The sequence below is a fragment of the Patagioenas fasciata genome, chromosome 2 (genome assembly GCF_037038585.1).
Source record: "Patagioenas fasciata isolate bPatFas1 chromosome 2, bPatFas1.hap1, whole genome shotgun sequence".
NCBI lineage: Eukaryota > Metazoa > Chordata > Aves > Columbiformes > Columbidae > Patagioenas > Patagioenas fasciata.
In genome coordinates, this window is record NC_092521.1 from 164,809,468 (window position 1) to 164,826,007 (window position 16,540).

At 40.3% G+C, this 16,540-nt stretch overlaps 1 protein-coding gene across 3 annotated transcripts in view; it reads right to left on the minus strand.

The window, feature by feature from the left end:
- Nucleotides 1-323: 323 nt before the first annotated feature.
- The window catches only part of CRHR2 (corticotropin releasing hormone receptor 2), a 147,912-nt gene continuing 131,695 nt past the window's right edge, over nt 324-16,540 (minus strand). For all 3 annotated transcript variants that reach the window (XM_065832670.2, XM_065832671.2, XM_065832672.2), the window contains 2 exons: nt 15,418-15,459; nt 324-1,491 (listed from right to left, as the gene is read on the minus strand). In XM_065832670.2, the coding sequence (XP_065688742.1) occupies nt 1,351-1,491; nt 15,418-15,459 (183 nt within the window). In that variant the 3' untranslated portion in view covers nt 324-1,350. The remainder of the gene's footprint in view (nt 1,492-15,417; nt 15,460-16,540) is intronic.

The window sequence follows — 16,540 nt, forward strand, 5'->3', positions numbered from 1 at the left end:
GGTGCAAAGAATGAATTACTCCAGCACTGGTGAGATACAGGTGATGGAGAATGTATTACACAACTTGCTTTTTAATTTCTGGTGTTGCAAAACCCATTGAAGGGAAGGGGAGTGCGGAGGGACAGGGATCCAGTGTGACACCATGAGCTGAGAAGGGAGACAAGTCATCTTGCATTTAAATGCCCTCTTGTTCAATTCTATCATGAGGTTGTTCTTCTTATTGTCTCATTATCAAACAGGATTTATTTCCCTGATCTTAGGTACAAAAACACTCTCAAGATAGGTATGCTCTTCCTTTCCAGAGTAAAGAACATGATGCCTGGTTTTATTGAAACCAACCCAGAGTAGTGTTTATTATTGAAAATATACAGTATTTTTGAACATCACATAAAAAGCCTAGTAGATACATCTGGTCTACTTCAAAATGCTCAATAGATAATCTTTGTGCATCACATAGCACTATCCTCATAATACAAACTTCCTCTTCTCCTTCTTATTTTTACAGTGCTTCCCTTTTATGTTTTTTAAATCCAGAAAACACGCTTTATTGTCCTTCCCCACCCCAGTCCTCTTAGTTGAAGAAAAACAAAGACTTTCCAAAGGCTACTTACATTGTTTCGAAAGTGTGGGGCTAAGAGGAATAAGGATAATTTATAGAGCTATCTAGAGATATTATTGTCCTTTTCAAGATTTTGTGTATGAACAGGGCATGGTTCTTGCAAGGCAACATGCTCTGTGTTAAAAAGTCCAGCGATGCCCTGGCCAACTCCCAGTCTACCAAAGGGAGAAATGGGTAAGGTAGATAAATTCGGAGTTTTCACACCACCTCTCAGATGCTCTTTTTCTTGCTGCCACATGTTCTCAAATGACAGTTCTGCAGAGAAGAAATTATTACAAAGAAACAGAAAGGCTATCTACACACCAAACTGTTGAAATCATTGGGAATCAATGTACATAGTGAGATGGGCAGTATGTTAAAAATAGTCTTCATTCACCGTAATACGGCAGGAAAAACAAATCAAAAAGAAAGGAGGAAAAAAAATGATTGTTCCTGTCAGTGTGCTGTTTTAGACTTTTCACTGTGAACTTCCACAAAGTACAGTCAGTGTTGAATCTCTTTCTTCATTGAATCTGTTTCGCCAGCACCTACTCCAAGAGGCTTTTGCCTGTTTGCCTTAAAGCAGCATCACGAATATGGGAGATGAGAGTCCACAAAAATATGATGGGCACCTCATTGTGAAAGAGAGCAGTGCAGAATAAAGGAAGAAAGTTTGAAGAAAGGGGTTTGGGGAGAGTGACGAAAGAAAAACCCTGAAGGCCACCACGTTGTGCGTGTACGTGCGGGGCGTTTCACACAGCTGCGGTCTGTTTGATGCTGTGGAAGCTGATCCGTGTCGGAGAGGTGGGGATGGACATGGCACGTGCCACACGCACTCGGAGGGAGTGATGGTCTTGCCAGCGGTGCCATCTTTTCCTGGCGGCAGAACGGACCTGGCGAAAAAGAAAGAAAACAAACAAAAGTAGGAACGTGAACACTTAGAATACTCAGGTGTCCTCTGTAAAGGGACACTAGACAGCTCAAGATGAATGATGATACGTGTCAAACCAGTGAATCATTGATTCAGTTGTCTAAACATGGACATCTAGCTCACTTGATATTCTTCAAGGTGCTGCACTCTAGGAAAAGCATGGGTTTCACCTATCTCGTGTCTCACATTTTATTTCTTAAATACCGCAGAGCATTTCAAATGGCAATAAATACCTAAGCTTATGCAATTGAATCAACCTTCTGAGATGGATGCACCTGATGGAGGTCTTACAGAGACCTATCACAGGGCCTGTAGCTGCCCCAGCTTCCCTTACATATGACGGGGAATCCCATATTATCTAAGTAAACATTGGTGTCTACAACACAGACACACCTGAGCTAATCCCTATGAGCAACTTGTGCAGGCGGTGGAGAGCTACTCCACAGTCAACAGAAGGCCATCCTCAGATGGTTACAAATAGGACAGATGAATCTTCTTTAAGTGAGTATTTTGTGACATGAACCAAAGAGGCAGCCCAGGAGCTCTAGCTCAGATATAATGTATAAAAGCAGGAGAAGTCAAAGCATAGGAACCCCAACCTCAAACACAAAGGGAAAGCTTGAGATACTTCTAACATAGACTGTAATCAATTTCTGCCAAATCATTGGAACGGAAGACTCAAAGTCAGAAGCTGTAATGAAATGTTTAGATGAATTTCTGGGTATTCTTGTTGATCTCTTCTTACTGTAGGGACAAGAGAAACTCAGACCCCTAACTGAGGTGGTGAGGTAATTCTACAAAGTCAGGTGAGATGAACCTGAGCCTGACTTCTCGAACAGTCAATGGGTAATTCTACTCACAACACTTGGAAAGGATGTTCACAGTTTGCTGCCAACCTGAAATCCAGTCAAGTTTGAAAAAAGAGCATTTTTACACACAACTTCTTTATCAAGCCAGGGCCTCCTTTTCCAGAAGCACATTTGTTTAGAAGGTGGGGTTATAAATAATATAACACAGACATTACACCTCAGCTACTGACCCATAGATCTCTTCCTGACCACAAGAGAAACAGTCAGTATAGTCAGGGGATACAATTCATCTCCTCCTAAAGCAGGTGTCCAAAGCAGTCTAGATACTGTGATCAGATGAAAAAATACCTATTTCCTTTCATTAGTTATAAAGTGTGTCTAGACAACTAGCTCTGCTTTAGATGTCTGGATTATAAATTTAGCTGCATTTAGACAATATTTATATCTTACCCTGACTGTTTTTCTGTCTTTAACATACTTATCTTCACTGTACCCCCCAAAAGTAAGGGAGTTTTCTAACTCCCATTTTACCACTGGTAGGTTAAAGCTTGGGTATTAATAGCAGTGATGTTGTAGAGATCCTCAACACGGATCAGCTACCATGGCAACTGTACAAGGTGAGCTTGCACAGCCTGGGTGAAACCCATGCTGACACAGCTTCTCAGCTATCAGCACCTGAGGTAGATCAAAGCCGTCCTGGGTGTATCTATAATCACCACTGGGATTGCAGGGAAGAAGGTGTTGATCAAATTGTCCAAAGGTCCACGGCCGCTGCTTTCTCCATTTCTTTTAAAACTTGTGGCCTGCCTTCAGGCACAGTGTTAATTCTACCCAAAACATAAGGAACACACTCCCCAACCCCACATCAGATCAGCTGCAACACGTCTAACAGGTGGTTGGATGAACTGATGAGGTCTAGCAGCAGAGTTATTTCCCAAACCACGCACTGTCAATATTGTGTGTCATAGATTAACAGGAATAATGGCTTCATAATTAAAACATACAACACTTCATAAAGAGGTCATGGGAAGGGGGGATCTGCACTTCTCTTAAGTGGTTCCAATCCTCCATGTCTTGGTCAGCCTTTACCGCCTTAGAAAGACTCATAGTCTGCAGCACTACTACTTAGAAACTCTACATTGCTGTGGTGTGGCACCTAACAATCCCTTCTCATCACCAGCTTTGTCCATTAAATACACCCCATTTCAGGTCTGTGAGTATCAACTTGGAAAACAGTTTTGCAATTTGCCCTTTTTAGTGCCTTGTCAGGGGAACCCTGAAGCTGGAAAGCTGGCTTTTCTATCAGAGCCCTTCCAGAAGGTGCAGATTGGACAAAACGGACCTGAGGATCTCTTTCTTTGGTTGTTTTCTTGACTGTGTGTGATCTTTACTGCTTGGTCTGACCCTTAAGTAGATGTAGATATTTATAGTAAGGTGAGAAGTGTGCCACATGGTTTTTTTTTTCTTTTGATTTTGAATCAATGATTTGTTTCAATATGAAATAATGGGGTTTGCACTTAACAGGTGGGACAGATGAATAAAGAATAAAGGCTATGAGGAGACAGGGCTGCTTGCATGGAAAAGGGGAAGAATGAACGTCCTGTGAAAGAAGAATTAAAGTTAAAAGACAGCACTGCTAGGAGGAACATGGTCATCCCAAATGAATTTATGATGAGAATGAGAAAAATGTGATTAAACAAGAGTGCAGGGGATGTCTGGAAAAGCTTCTTATTATGAAACACTAAACCTTCCTTCTGCAACACAAGAATAAGTGGAAAGAATATGTGTTATGGTGTTGCACCTTCCTCAATGCCCAGTGTTCGCAAACCTCTCACAGTTCTACCTGAACTGGCCAAGGGATACTTATTTCTGATTTTGGATTTAAGGGAGAATATAATATGCACCCAAAGGCAAATCCATGTACCAGAGTACATAAAAGGGGGGATACATCTCATCTGAAATCTTGATACCTAGTCTTGGCTAATTATGTTTTCAGTATAGAAAATGGAGAAAGAGGGATGATCTCCATAAGAAGGTGACTTAGATATGTGGAATGAATAAGTCCTTGCTTCATCTTGCTCCTCTGAGCAGAAAACCAACTTAGCTAGATGTTGGGCACCTAAGGCAAGTGGTATGAGTAACGTGCAAAGTGTCTTGGGAGTAACCAGTGTCCTGGAAGTGTCCCATAAAGAACATGGGACTTGATTTGCAGAGGGAAGTTGCCTCTCAAATGCTCACTTCTCCCCAGATGTCACCAAATGTTGAGATATTAGAAAGTTTTTCCCCCTCTCTTCTGGAGTGAAATTCACCCTTGTACAGGGAGATGGTGATCCACTTAAGTCCTTCAAATAGTTGAATTTCTTCGTCTCTGGTGCAAAAGAGAATAAATCTCTGTGTACAGCACAGTCTTGCAAAAGACATCAGTAGCAGAGTGTCAGTCCTGTGAGCTGGTGTATCCCAGGTACTCCTGCAGCACTATTCCATCAGGTCATGGAAATGGGGAGTCACCTGGTGAGCTTTTTGTGTTTCTGAGAAACTTGCGTGAACAGGTACTTACTCAGCCAGCGACGCCAGATTAGATTTATCATTTGCGCTTCAAACCAATCAAGTCAAAAAGAGTCACCTGGAGATAAAGACGTGAGTCTAAACAAGCAGTTGTCTGAATGGTTTTATTATATGGTTTGCTTACAAGCTTCGAGAAAAGATAAAAAGTAGCAACACAAACTCTGTCTTGTACAGCTGGAGCTGTTCCTAATGGACCGGGCACTTGGAAATAGACTCTACACTTAAAGGGGAGAGTGCAAAGCATTTCTTAATGACAGGATAATTCACTGCAATTAGGATGTGGCAAGAGCACAAGCAGAAAAGCTTAAACTCAAATTTAGCTCTTACAATTAAACTCAGAAACAAAATTCTAGCTTAATTTTAAGATAGAAAAGAAAAAAGAAAAATGGCTGTGACCGCTATAATAACATGTTAAAAAAAGCTATTACACAGCAGAAGAGTAATTGAAAAAGATAAGGCAAAATAGTAACTTCAAACCTGGTTGTTAATCTCCATGAGAGCAATTACCTCTATCTGTTAAGCATTTGTAGAATCAGTACCACGTCCTAGAGTCAGCATTAGCACATCTATGACCTGGAATTAACAACACTTGCCTGTAATAGCCCAAGATGCACAGGGTATCATCAGTGTTTAAAGCTTAACAAAGAGGTTCTGAAATAAAAATTATCAGCTTCACCTCTGTGTAACTTCAGTTGCTTGAGAAGACAAAGTTTATTTGTGCTGCTGAGCAGAGAGCTCAGTTCTCTGTGTTGACCCTTGGTCTGTCTTTCTCTTGCAAACAGCTGCTCTCTCAGAATTACCCTTTTCAGCTCTTTGCATGCTTTGAATAATCACAGTTTCTGAATGTGTGGTCAAATCAGATTTACCAGCATATTTGTGCCTATGGAGTGTGGGCGCAGGATTGCTTTAGAACAGCCAAGAGAAAGAATTCACGCCATGGGATGGAGAGAAGTTGGTGGGTGATTTGATTTCTTCCCTGATTGGATCACCTAACTGAGGAGTTCTCAGACTTTCAGATCACATCTGAAAATCACTAAAACCCAGGCCTGTTCATAAAAATACTTAAAAACCTATCCGCCTCTGAAGAAGAACAACAAAAAGAATGAAAGAGATAGAGAGAAGGATGAAAACACACAGAGAAAATTTGCTTTTGATAAAACAGACATCAGCTTTGTATTGCTATTACTTATGCTAGACAGTGGCTGCTGGCTAACTTCATGCAGCCATTGATTAGAAATGAGCTGAAGAAAACCTTTAGCGACATTAAAAATCAGGTTTTGGAAGCAATGTCATGTCTTCTTAGCAGAAAGGAAGAAAACAATCCATTTACACACTGCTTAGAACAAAAAGGCCAATTCATCTGGGGCTTCTTGACGTAGTACTAAAATATAATATTGGTGATTAAGGTAAAAAGGAAGGGTCTGATAAGGAGACTGGGATTAAATAAGCTGTCATGATAATGGAAGCTGGACTATTGGGATGCCGTCATACTATCTACCCAGAGAACACCTCTCATACGAAAGTGCTAACAAGTGAGGGGCAGAGGGACAGCAGGTATCTGACTACAGAATAATCAGTGTTCAGTAGTCTATGACTACATAACACTAATTAAGTTCTTACTTTGCTCAGATGCAGCTTTTTAGTCCCAGAAAACCTGATCCAAAGGCAAATGAAATAAATGAAAAAGGTTTATATAGATCTCAATGGGCTTTGAAACAAACCAATTTTTGCTCTATGAGAACAGATCTCTGATGAATTCATCAAGTTCCACCTACACTTAAGCAGCTTTGTGACATGTTTCGAATCCTTGTGCTGCCATTGGAGGTAAATGGAGAATAACTTTGGACTTTAAACATATATGGTTTTGGAGAACAGGAGGCTGAGGGGAGACCTATCACTCTCTGCAACTATCTGAAAGGAGGTTGGAGCATGGAGCGGGTTGGTCTCTTCTCCCAAGTAACAAGTGACAGGATGAGAAGAAATGGCCTCTGGTTGCACCAGGGGAGGTTTAGATTGGACCTCAGGAAAGATTTCTTCCTGGAAAGGGTTGTCAGGCATTGGAACAGGCTGCCCAGGGCAGTGGCGAAGTCACCATGCCTGGAGGTATTTAAAAGATATGTAGATGAGGACCTTAGGGACTTGGTTTAGTGATGGACTCCAGTTAACAGTTGGACGCGATGACCTTAAAGGTCTTTTCCAACCAAAATGATTCTATGATTGTATTAACAGCAGTGCAAATTGTGGAAAAGTTGATGAAGATTTATTCAACTTTATTGCAAACTACAGAACAAGAGGGACTTTCAGGCAAAGTCTGGATCAACAAAAGGAAACTGGCTATGCAGACTTTACATTTCAAGATACTGGTCTCACTGTGTTTGACTCTGCAGTGTAATCCACTTCCATGAAGTTTCTGAAGCCCTGGTCTCGCTCTGTATCCAGCAGAGGTGTAAGAAAAGCCGTAAGATGTTAGCAACAGTTCATTAAAAAGAGACAACTAAAATAGTTCAGTTGAAATCCAGCCTCATTTGGGTGAATCATTGCCTCTAAATGAAGCTGAGGGTGATCAGTTCTACTGCATATGTGTGTATATTCGATGTCTAATGTTAGGAGGATAATCCCATCATTACATAATAGAACTTAAACTAAGGTAAGATGATGCCTTACAGGATACCTTGAATGTTTTCCAAAGGGTCAGAGTGTCCCTCAAGGGAGGAGGGACAGTAAATTCTGGATTTCATCATAAATGCTGTGAAGAAGCCTATGGGTCGAGCCTCTCCAGATCCTTGGAAGGATGAAATGCCATCCTGAATGGAAGTAAAGAAACAGAAGGGCCTAAGTGCAGAGACCAGTAGACTGACAGACCTGGGGATCTGCAGATGAGGAAAGCTAACACTCTCGAAAACACAGGTCTGAGTCTTTATCTATTTTTTTGCAATTAATGTACATTACTGAGCAAATATACATATGTCCTACAGCTACCTCTCACCCTATTAGTACGTTTGTGCAAGGCCTCTGGTAGAGCCAACCCCTCAGGGCAAAGGTGGTCATGCTACCATTAGACAAAACGCTGAATCAAACATCTTTATACATAAGCCATTATCAGTGTTTAATCATCCTAAGGTAGGGAAGGGATGTAGTCAAAACAAATGGTAAGGCTCAAAGGAAACAAAAAGAAGCTCAGATGGAACTTTTTTTCTTTCTCAAATAGCCTACATCACACCACTATTTTATGTAACATTTTAAAATTTCTTTTTCTCCCTAAGAAAAAAAAAAGAGATCCAGCTTTACTGGTCTGGAATTCATTTTTTTGCCAGAGAATTTGGCAACAACAGGTGGGTAGTTTTGCAACACCTGCCAGATTGGAATGTTTAAATCTTATTTCCAAGACCACAACAGTGAAATTTTGTTATCATAAATAAATGTTCAAGAAGCTAGAATAGCTCTGACTAGATATAAAGATTTGCCACAGATTTTGGGGTGGAAGCAGATGCTGCTCCTTTCTTCTGGACCACGAAGGACCAGAAATTACCACTAGAGAGGGAGGCCACGAATGCAATCAGCCCACTCCAAGCAGCTGTGGTTTTGTTGTGAAGTGCTCTGGAGGCACAGAATCACAGGATCACGGAATGGCTGGGGTTGGAAGGGACCTCTGGAGATCATTGGGTCCAACCCACCTGCTGAAGCAGGGTCACCTAGAGTAGGTGAACAGCAGCTCACAACAGCAGTGGTGTAGTGAAAAAGAATATGAGTTGGGGAAGGACCCTCAGACCAGTTGCTCCTGTTCACCATGCCTGGACTTCTCATTTTACCCTCTCTGGCAGGATCCCGGTCTGAAGAGACCAACTGGGGTCACAGCAATGAAGGAGGCTTTCTACCAAAACACACTTGGGTGTGTGAGACGGGAGACTGCAGACAAACTGCTGCCTGGTGGTCCAAAAGGGAAGGTTTGATCCCTTCAGTTGACTCTATAATGATCAGACATCCTCAAGGGCATTTAGTATTAATAACCATGCTCAACTCTTGGCTACCTTTGCTCAGAAAACAATCATTGTGGGAGATAGAATTAAACTTTAACCCTCTAATCCACCTCCATATTCATATTTATTCAGTTATTTGAAGGAATGCTTAATGCATGTCCTTTGGATTCAGAATGATAAATGTGAAGCCTGCTTAGATTGGTAGGCAGGTAGATGACTAACCATTTAGGTGGTGATCCATAGCTGACAACTATAATGAATGGCCTCCCAACATGATCAGATCAAAGTAAACCACTTTGAGCTTAATAGATTTTGAGAGACAGATGGTGCCTGGGTAAAGGGTCAACACAAAAAAAATTAAACATATTTATTCTTGCCTTGCACCTTGTTGTGAGAATAATTTACGGTGCCATCTGACAAGGTAACCTGTTCTGTTCATCTCTGGTTATGGTTTCTCTCTAAGTCAGTTAATTGCTTTCCATTTTAAATGTTAATTCATAGATGGCTATCAATATTGAGCAGATCATACTAGAATCTGAGACCTGTTTGAGCTGAGAATTCATGCTTTGCAGGATGATTTCAGACACAGGCCTTGATAGTTATATACCCCTTCAGGACACAGTTAGAAATAAAGGACAGCCACCTCATTATAAACACAAGATTCATGAATTATAGAATAATTAAGGTTGAAAGGGATCTCAGAAGTCCTCTGGTCCAATGTCATAATCAAAGCAAATCCAGCGTAGAAATTATATGCAGTTTTGAAAATATGTCAGGCCTTACCCAGTCATTTTGAGCATATCAAAGGACAGAGATTCAAAATGCTTCTGGTGCTTTCTCCTAGTGCTTAAACACCCTCCATGTTTAATTTGTATTTCCCTTGTTTTCTTCATTCAGTGGAGACTGCTCTTCTCTATCTAGCCCTTCATCAAGAGCTATCACTATAAGTTTGGGTCATTCTCATCTATCATCGCCTTCATTCACAAGCACCGCTTGTCGCAGGAGAAAACCATCACTAGCAAGGAGGTCTGGCTGTGAAAGTAGATACCACACTAGAAAGGGAACTGGAGGGAAGATCTGTCTTCCTTTAGAGATGCTTTATCTGGAATCAGTCAATGAGAGATGCTGGGAATTTTGTACCCATGTGGTGTGAGCAGGAAGTACATACTAAAGAACTGAAAGAAGACTCTGGAGACAAAAGTATGAAGAACCTCTAGGTGAGGTGTGATCCTAGAGATTGACAGAGAGTGATTGTAGTGCTAGTGAGTGCCACTGCTGCCTTCTGTTGGCTTCTCTTGGTGCTCTCCTATGAAAAGCCAAAGGTGACAGCTGTCTTCATTGGCCTAATAACAGAGTCTCTTTCAGTACTGAGACTATGATGAATATTTTTCCTGGGTTTCATATCATGCAATTATAAGGCTAGTCTTTATATGCCTAACAACTATCACCTTCGCTGAGACTTTTTTCAGTTTCAGGTCCGGCTGTGACCCGGATGGGATACTGATGTTTTTTATCCAACAATCAGTTCTAAAGGCCATTGTCAGAAAAATCAGAGGTACCCCTTGAGGTGAATCCCTCACCAGACACCCTTTTGAAAGACAGGCTTTAATTAAAGACATGCTCAGTTACTGGACTGAATTCATCAGCTTGAACTACAGAGGCTGAAGACACAATTTAGTAGTTTCTGTGAATCTATATTCTCATCTAAACTTACATAAGGATGAGATACCATGAATGCATATCCCTGATTATAAATTATTAGCTTGTTATAAGCAAACTGATCTAGGTAGAATAAATTTAATTACCTAAAAAAACCTAAAGATCTTTTTAGTGAACTGCAATAAAAATTGTCCAACAGGAGTTTTGTGGAAACATATTCTCTTCAGCACAGCTTCATGCCATTGTATCTATCCTTGTTCCAAAGAAACTCTGTCATAAATATATTTTTTCATCCAGTGTTTTGCAAAATTAAACTCAGTCTTGTGACCTGTTAATTGATAGAAAAATTTTAGAGGAGTATCCTGAATTTGCAGTCATTGGAAAAAAGTTCACAACCTTAATTCATTCTTTTTAGCTGACATTTAACACAAATGCATATATATTTTTTATTATGCCACTTTTCATAACATCTTAAATTCTCAGAAACCTCTCATTCTCAATTTTCTTGGAAATCCAGGGATGCGCTTTACCACACAGATTAAATTACATTTACATAATTTTGCCCTCTAGTGCTAGTAGATTTTCTCTGTGTCCAAAAAATTACAACTTTTTCCATAGAGTCTCTAGACAAATTAATATGAGTCAAGTGCCAATGGCCTCTCATGCTCATCCATGGCACACACGGTTTTCTCAAAACAACTGCAGAACTTTTCAGAGAGCAAGGAAACAAAAAAACCTGTTCAGTTTTTAGCTGAACTTCTTAGGTGCCTCTCCTTAGGTTCACTGGAATAATTTGTGTATAATGTGTTAGCTTGAACAACATTGATTTTCAAAATCTGAAGGATCATATCTCGATACACACTTGGTCAAGACCTGGCCCATCATGAGTTATGGAAATGAGGGAAAGGAAGATGTTTGCACTCCCAGGTCAAACACCCGCTCTAAACTAAACTTGTCCCATTTAAAATTCTTTGCATGGACTTCAAGTTAATAGCTTCACTTTTTCCTTTCAGCGGTCCCACTGCTGAACCGTCAGAGCAAATCGCTGCAAAATCAGGACCAAGAGCTTTTATGGTGATATCTTGTATTACCAAGGTGCTATCTTCAGAGTGCTGGAGGTGCTGCCTTCTCCACCAGAAACTCAGATCTATTCAAGCAGCAAAGCTGTGTAACTGCTCTCATCTGGGGCAAAAAGCTCAGAGCAAGAGAAACACTTTAAGTCCTAAGGAGAAGTTGTTTAAACCAAGGAAGACTACAAGATGTTACAGAGAAAAAACTCTTTTCTATTCCTTTTTTTTCAGATTGCATGGATAGAACACTGACAAAAAGGCAGAAACTTTGATAACTTTCATCTGCAACCCATATTGTTTGAGCTCTACTACAGACACTTATTGGAAGTTCCTAAGTGCCTAGTGGCATCTGTATCAAATATGAAATGGTAGAGATGCAGCTGAGATCACAGCATTATTAAAGCTTTAAATTAATGGATTTTCTAACCTTTTTGCTTGTGTCATCATTAAGAGCAGGCCTGGCATGGTGTGGGATGAATAAAGACTATTAAATGCATTTAAAGAACCCAACTCTGTCATAACTTGAAAACCTGCAGTATTTAAACCATGCTGGGAGCGCAAGTCATCAGCTCATCTATCACAGAGACAGGAATATTGGATTCACTGAAGAAATAATAATTCAACAAGCCTTCAGTGATATTTATAAAGATCTCAGGCTGCTGCAAGGCTACTACTTAGAAGTTATTTTGGTTTTAGAGCAAAATCTGCTGTGTATCTCACTAAAAATGCTGGTACCTAATGTGGATTGAGTGGCATTACCTTCATCAACACTTCTCATAGGGATGTCTCTCTGAGAGCAACTGATGCCAGGAGAATGTAAATGATATTTCAAGAAATACAGGTTGTTTCATAGCAGATAATTGAGGAAAACCATGCACTGCAAATCTAACGGAGCAGTAAATGGGTATGGCTTTCACTGCGTAGACATGGAAGTTTACAGTAGGAAAACAGACTTTTGCTGTGCTGCCAGCCAAGGCCTCCATATATGCCCCAACTGGCAATGTAGCTGTACAGGACTTTGTCTTCCCAAGGGGGCAAGGCACAGTGTTATTACAAGGTTTTGCAATGTGGTGTGGCCTTCAGGATGTGACCTGAGAAGCATAAGCTCTTTTTAGAATGTACTATCAGTATGTGGAGATCTAGGGAGGATAGACACTATCACAAGGGAGAGCTTTTTAAATAGTGTGCTACAAGATGCAATTATTTTTCTCCACGATCTGATTACAAACCCAGAAAGCCCTGAAAATTCACTAAATTCGCTACTTGTTTCTAAGCTGTGCAGAGCTGAAGCTAAAAAAAGAGCAGGAAATTTCACCCTTTAAAACCTTTATGATACTTCAAAAGCATTGCCACAGTACATTAAGTCCTTTTACAGTTTTGAAATAGACAATGCTACAGTATTTGGGAGGTTTAGAGTTATGTTATATCTCAAAGAAGCACTTAAGAAGTTGCCATGGTTTAGCTAGTCAAGTGGAAATTGTACGTTTTATGTAAACATATGGCTTCAGGGAAGATTTTGCTCACAAAGTCATCTATTTGTAGGTGTCTATATATGAGCAGAGTGCCTAGGCATGCGTTAGAGTCAGTGGAGAGCTAGTCCATACCGTCAATGAAGACTAGAGTTGTTCAGGTGAGCAAATGGAGGTTTCTACTGAAGGCTAAGCTGATTAAAATAAAAAAAAAAAGACTGTATTGACTGGCTTGAATTAGTGACATTGAAAGCTTGTGCCATTTGGGAAGCCCCCCTGTAAACCACTTGGCTTCCCACTTCCAAGTCAGAAGGTGTGGATCTTCTACAGATCTTGTATCATATCTAGTAGATCCATGTGGATGTCCCAGATACTTTCTAGCCTCTGAAGTGACACTAGATATCTGTGTTTAGGGAAATGAATCAAGATCATCTACATCATCCAAGTTGGGTGTCTTACCCCTGAAGTGACTCCCAGAAATGCCCATTCAAACTGTAATAATAGTGTGATATAGCTGGGAAAATCACTGTTACGGACATCATTCCAGAACTGCTAGTAGATTGTTATCAAGGCCTAGAAGAAGTACACGAGGTGACTCATCCTGCCTTTCAACAAGCCTGATTACGTCTGAACTCATTTAGGTTATGGGAGATGGGAAGTTGGCTCATGGCCTTGGACACGGAACTTCAGACTACTGTGCTGAAGGAGATATTTTTCCCACTATAAGACAGCTGAAAGAATCCCAGTACAGATAAAAAAGTGAAAGCTTGGTATGAAGAGCCAACTGATCTTGGGCCAAGTCCACAAAATGGAAGTGCATGAGTGTAATACAAAGTGACTATGAAACGATGTCTCCCAGGTTCCAGCCCCTCATGTTCACTGTGATACCAGCAGAAAAATAAGAAAAAAAACCCAAAAAAGATAGAAAAAAAAGCCTGCTGTCTACATGGAAGATTCTCCTTCTGCGTTAACAGTGTAAACCTGATGACTATGACAAGTGCTACTGAAGAGACATGTCAGACTTCTGATGCCTTTAACCTCATCAGATTGTGCAGCACATTGGCTCACAAAAGAAAAAGAAAAGTGTAGTCGCAAAGCAAACTGAAATATATGGCAAGGTTTTGAGGTAACTGTAGTCACAGTTAAGGTGTCCATGCTTTAGGGGAAAGACTTCACCTCCATATTTATTAAGAAGCAAATGGAATTTATTGAAGGGAAGTTGCAAAGAGAACTGAAAACACTCTGCTGCCAGTATATAAAAGTAGCATGGGCCTAACCTGAGAAAGCAGTGTTGCTTCTGGTTAACACCACCTTGGAATTAATGAAGAAGGGAGAAAATGAAGAAAAATAAACCAAACCAATCCAAACAAACTGAAATAAAACCGAAACCAACCAACCAACCAAAATAACAACAAACAAAAATAAACAAGTAAACCCAGCCAAAACCAAACTGCTGCTTCACTGGCTGAGGTCTAGAAAGTGTTGCAGAGCAGCTGGGTGAGAAGACCTGTCCGTTCTTTCTGATAGCACCACACAGAAATTAATGAAATTAAGAAGCGCCACAAAGAAAATATACAATGATACAGCAGGAATAATTAAGGCATGGAATTAATTTCTGCAGAGAAACAAATTTTAACTGGACAAAGCTGATGCACTTAAATGCAGGTAAATGAGACACTGGCAGTATAAGTGGGGGTAAAGTTATAAATCTCTCACACTTTGGGGTTTAAGTCAAGCACTGAGGGATATTAGTGAAACATTTATGACTTGAGTAGCAGCAGCTAAAATTAATTCTGAGAAACACCACCAACTTTGTCCTCAGTTCTCTTTTCTGAATGTAATAGATATTGATCACACAGAGATAGATATTCACACAGAAAGACTGACTCGTTCAGAGATAGATATCCACACAGAAAAACTGACTAGTTCAACTCAGCAGGGAAATCTCATTATAAAAATGAGTCACTTGCAACGTATCCTTAACAAGAGCCCAGCTCAGAAGTAATACTTCTGTATGCCCAGAAATCATATTTGTAATTAATGAGAAAATTCAAAGAAGTCTGAAACTGAAGAACAAAAATTTTATAATCTGAGAAGACTTATTTTCCTCTGCCCTGACCTCCCAGGTAATAACCTGAATTTGATAAAGCTTTGTGAACAAAGGGCACCTACAAAGAGGGCTGGGAAATTGAGATGCACATTAAGAGAAACTTCTGCAAGAGCAACAGACTGATGAGACTATGACCCCATGTAAAAACATCTCACATCTATAACCAGGCATTTAAGTAAGTTCCACCTCCCAAGAATTAATTAGACTGACAGCAGGGGACACTACTTACCTCACCATTCAAGAAGCAGTAAAATACTGACACAAAGAAACCCTGGAAAGAAAAGAAGGCAATCAATTATTAGGTATTTTACCATGGAGAATTGGGGATGGAACTTTATCCTGGGATCATCCTGAGTATAAACATAATTTTGTTGAGATCATCCATTTCTAGATAGATGAAATCTTTAACCTACAACTTCATGAGAAAATACTAAATGTCTTGGAGCCCTCAGGTGAGATGTAAGAGTTAGAATCTACACAGCTCTTCACTGACAGAAGGAATTGCCATTCCAGCTGTGCTAAAGTTCATCCACAGCCTCCAGCTGCCCCCCCAAGAAGGGCACAGACCCCTCACAGGTCATGTTTGCCACCTTTTGTAGATGTCTCAGACACTATGGGGCATGGCAAATGGCCCTAGGCAATCTCGTGTGGACAAGTGTTTCATCAGGTTGCTTATGTTCATCTGAGCTGAATTGTTCCATGGAACCTGGTGACAGCAGTGACTGGACCCCTGTAATGACTGCAAAGACTGTGATGACTACAATGGGAGCTCACATGACAACAGGATGATGCTTTCATCTCTAAAGATGTGAGTGGGGTCCTACCCATTTTGCTTTCAGCAATGGACTATAATTATTGTCACCATAAAGGACAGATTCCCTGTGCTTGCCTTCTTACAAGCAGTGTAGCATTTTTGGAGACACTGTAAATCAGCAGATAAAAAATACAATTAATTTTAAGGAATGGAAAATGTGGGTTGCTTCACTGATATAGGCTAAAGTTCCTTTCTTTGTAGATTAAAAGGATCATTTTTCGTTTTGGATTTTCAGTTTCAATTATGGTGGGATGCACTGTGTTTCAAAGCTAAACATGCAATCAGTAAGACTAATAATTCAAAGCTCGAAACTTTTGTAACCCATAACCCTAGATTGGATTTGACAGTGTGTTTGCTGTGTATTTGTGTTGAATATCCTGGGTATCATAATTCTTGCTCCTGCAGGTATCAGAGGTAAAACATTAATGTGAAACATAGTTCCACCCCAGGTCAAGAAGGTCTTTAAGCAGACATAAAGGTGTAGGACAGACCTAAGCAGAAATGTGTGGCTAAACACCATTCAAGACCTTCATTTTCT